The 2,500-nt window shown below is 35.9% G+C and overlaps 1 protein-coding gene across 1 annotated transcript in view; it reads left to right on the top strand.

The window, feature by feature from the left end:
* LOC144973134 (uncharacterized) overlaps positions 1–2,500 on the top strand; it is a 93,131-nt gene that overhangs the window by 64,654 nt on the left and 25,977 nt on the right. The window contains exon 32 of the mRNA XM_078915223.1: positions 1–85. This exon is cut by the window's left edge and continues 52 nt beyond it. Within this exon, the coding sequence (XP_078771349.1) occupies positions 1–85 (85 nt within the window). The remainder of the gene's footprint in view (positions 86–2,500) is intronic.

The following is a 2,500-nucleotide window of genomic DNA, read 5'->3' as shown; positions in this document are numbered from 1 at the left end:
CTGAAATCAGGAAAATGCTCGGCCAGGCTGTTAGCAAATACGTCATGAAAAAATCCAAAAACATTGGCAAAGATGTTCTAGAAAGGTAATCGAGAGACTTGTATGCTCACTCATAATCTAGTCTGAAAAAGTAGGGGTATGATGCAATTTAACTCTAAAGCTGTCATTGCAGATTTTAAGTCAAATTAATGTATGGCTTTTGCCGGGATATGACTGTCATTTCCATTGTTTTCAGGAAGAGATTAGGAATTGCGATGAGATTAACTTCTAGAGAAGGTAAAGAAGAATCACAGTCGCTAATCTCTTGCAAAAAAGCAATGCAAAAGACCCGTCAAATTCTGACAAAAGTTGGATCTTTTTAAGTGAATTCACTCCGTCACCTCTAGGGTTAAGTAAGAAAATAAATTAGTTGGTCTAAAAACCGAACGCAATTACGCGCTTGATTTAACATTGTTGTCATAGACAACATTTTGCGTCGGATTAAGAGTAATTTACATTACAACAATGCGACCATCAAAAGCGGGATTATCAGACCTGCATATAAATACACGTCGGTTAAGACACCATAATATAAAGAAATAGTATAATTACAAAAGATAATCTTCCACCCCTTGCCTTTCAGAACTCCATTCCCAATAAATTAGCTCCCTTGACCTGGAGATCTAACCTAAGATTTTTATTTTGACAACAAATAATTTCTCCTTGGACCTTTGCGAGGTCTCCTACTTTTTTATCCGTAGATGTCTGACACAACTTTTATATTCTATTTCCTACGAACAAATGAATGCTCTAAATTAGACAGTAATTGTGGACAAGACACCTTTACAGTTGTGAAATTAGATAACATTATTTTTTCCCATTTCAATGTCTCAATAATATGATATTTAGAGTAAATCTTTCTTTCCAAAACCAAAACTCGCGATTTTCAATGCATATAAATAGAAATGAAAAATTGATGTATTTTCTGTTTAAGGGATATAACCCATCCACCTTTTACAACTCATTTTTTTATGTTTAAGAATGTTTTCTTAGGTTATTAGAGAGGTTTAGAAGACTATATGTATTATCACGTATCACGTAACTATCACATAATCATTCACATTATACCTAAAAAATAGTACGATTTGTATATAGTTCACAGTAATATTAACATACCGACACCAATCAAAAATAAAAACAGCAGGACTATTTTTACGTATAATAAGACTAATCAAGCGCGGTTATGTAGTCTTCTGGTATCACACTCGCTTTCGGATCGGACGGAAGGTCCTGGGATCGAGCCTCGCTTAGCATATAGTTGAGATTTTAGAAAAGGCTCTTTTTTCACATTCTCTCACCATACTCATGTGTAAAATGAGTACCTAACCGGTAGCAGCTTTGTCTCTGTCGGAAAAAATTGTAATATCGCCTAACAGGCGTCATCTCTCGTTCTACATGTTACATTTTGCTGTTTGGAATCTTTGTAAAGCGCTTTGAGCACGTTTAGTGGATATTGCTCTATATAAAAGCTCAAGTGTTTGTTTTGTTTTGTTTTGTTTTAGATACGTGATACGTGATGCAAATTACATTAGACCTATTATCCGCTAAACCTCACTATTTAAACGTGTCCTGATGGCTTTGAAATAAACACACAAATCAGGCTTTGCTGGAGACCATGCCGTCTTCTTAGAATTGAGTGCATTAGTGGATAGACAAAAAAGAGCTTTTATATAGCGCAATACCCACTAAACTTGCTCAAAGCGCTTTACATGGGGTCCCTGACCAACAGCAACAGGTAGCATTTAGCCTGTTAGGCAATATTACAATTTTTTTCGGACATACACTACCCTGTCAACGGCCAGGTACTCATTTTAACCTGAGTACGGTGAGAGAATGTAAATAAAGAGCCTTCTCCAAGGACTCAACTATGCGCCGAGCGAGGCTCTAACCTTCCGATCCGAAAGTGAGTGTCATACCACAAGACCACATAGCCGCACAAAGACAGCATCTATATACTCTCTATACTCTCTACACTTGTTGCCTTATGAATTGACCATTATTTTAAAACGTATAAACATAATTAGTATTTTTTTTTAAATAAAGTAAAAGTAATGATAAAACTAGCAATAACATCAAAGCTGTTTTTAACCACGATTATTTTAGCAATATCTAATTGATTATTTTAGAAAAATACGTCTCTTGCTTTGCGCATGAAGGAATAAAGATAATCCATCAAACAAGCATCTGATGTTCACGGAATCACTCATGTTCAATAATGGGCAAATTTGGGTCGATATTCTTGCCCAAGTCAAAAAAAAATCGAAAGTGGCTAAGCGAGGTGCTAACCGACGACCTTCCGGGTTACCGTGCCAAGCACTGCCTTGACCACTCGGCCACTTCACCCTTCTGGTTAAATAGCTCGTGTGATATTAACTGTGATATCAAAAATAAAAGCATCCAAAGAATAGCTATAACATTGTTACAATTGCCTAATCACTCTATCTCATAAACAACTTATTTT

Source organism: Berghia stephanieae, chromosome 5, assembly GCF_034508935.2.
Source record: "Berghia stephanieae isolate SIO BIC M18660-M18661 chromosome 5, UCSD_Bste_1.3, whole genome shotgun sequence".
NCBI classification, from domain to species: domain Eukaryota; kingdom Metazoa; phylum Mollusca; class Gastropoda; order Nudibranchia; family Aeolidiidae; genus Berghia; species Berghia stephanieae.
This window is presented reverse-complemented; position numbering and strand designations above follow the sequence as displayed.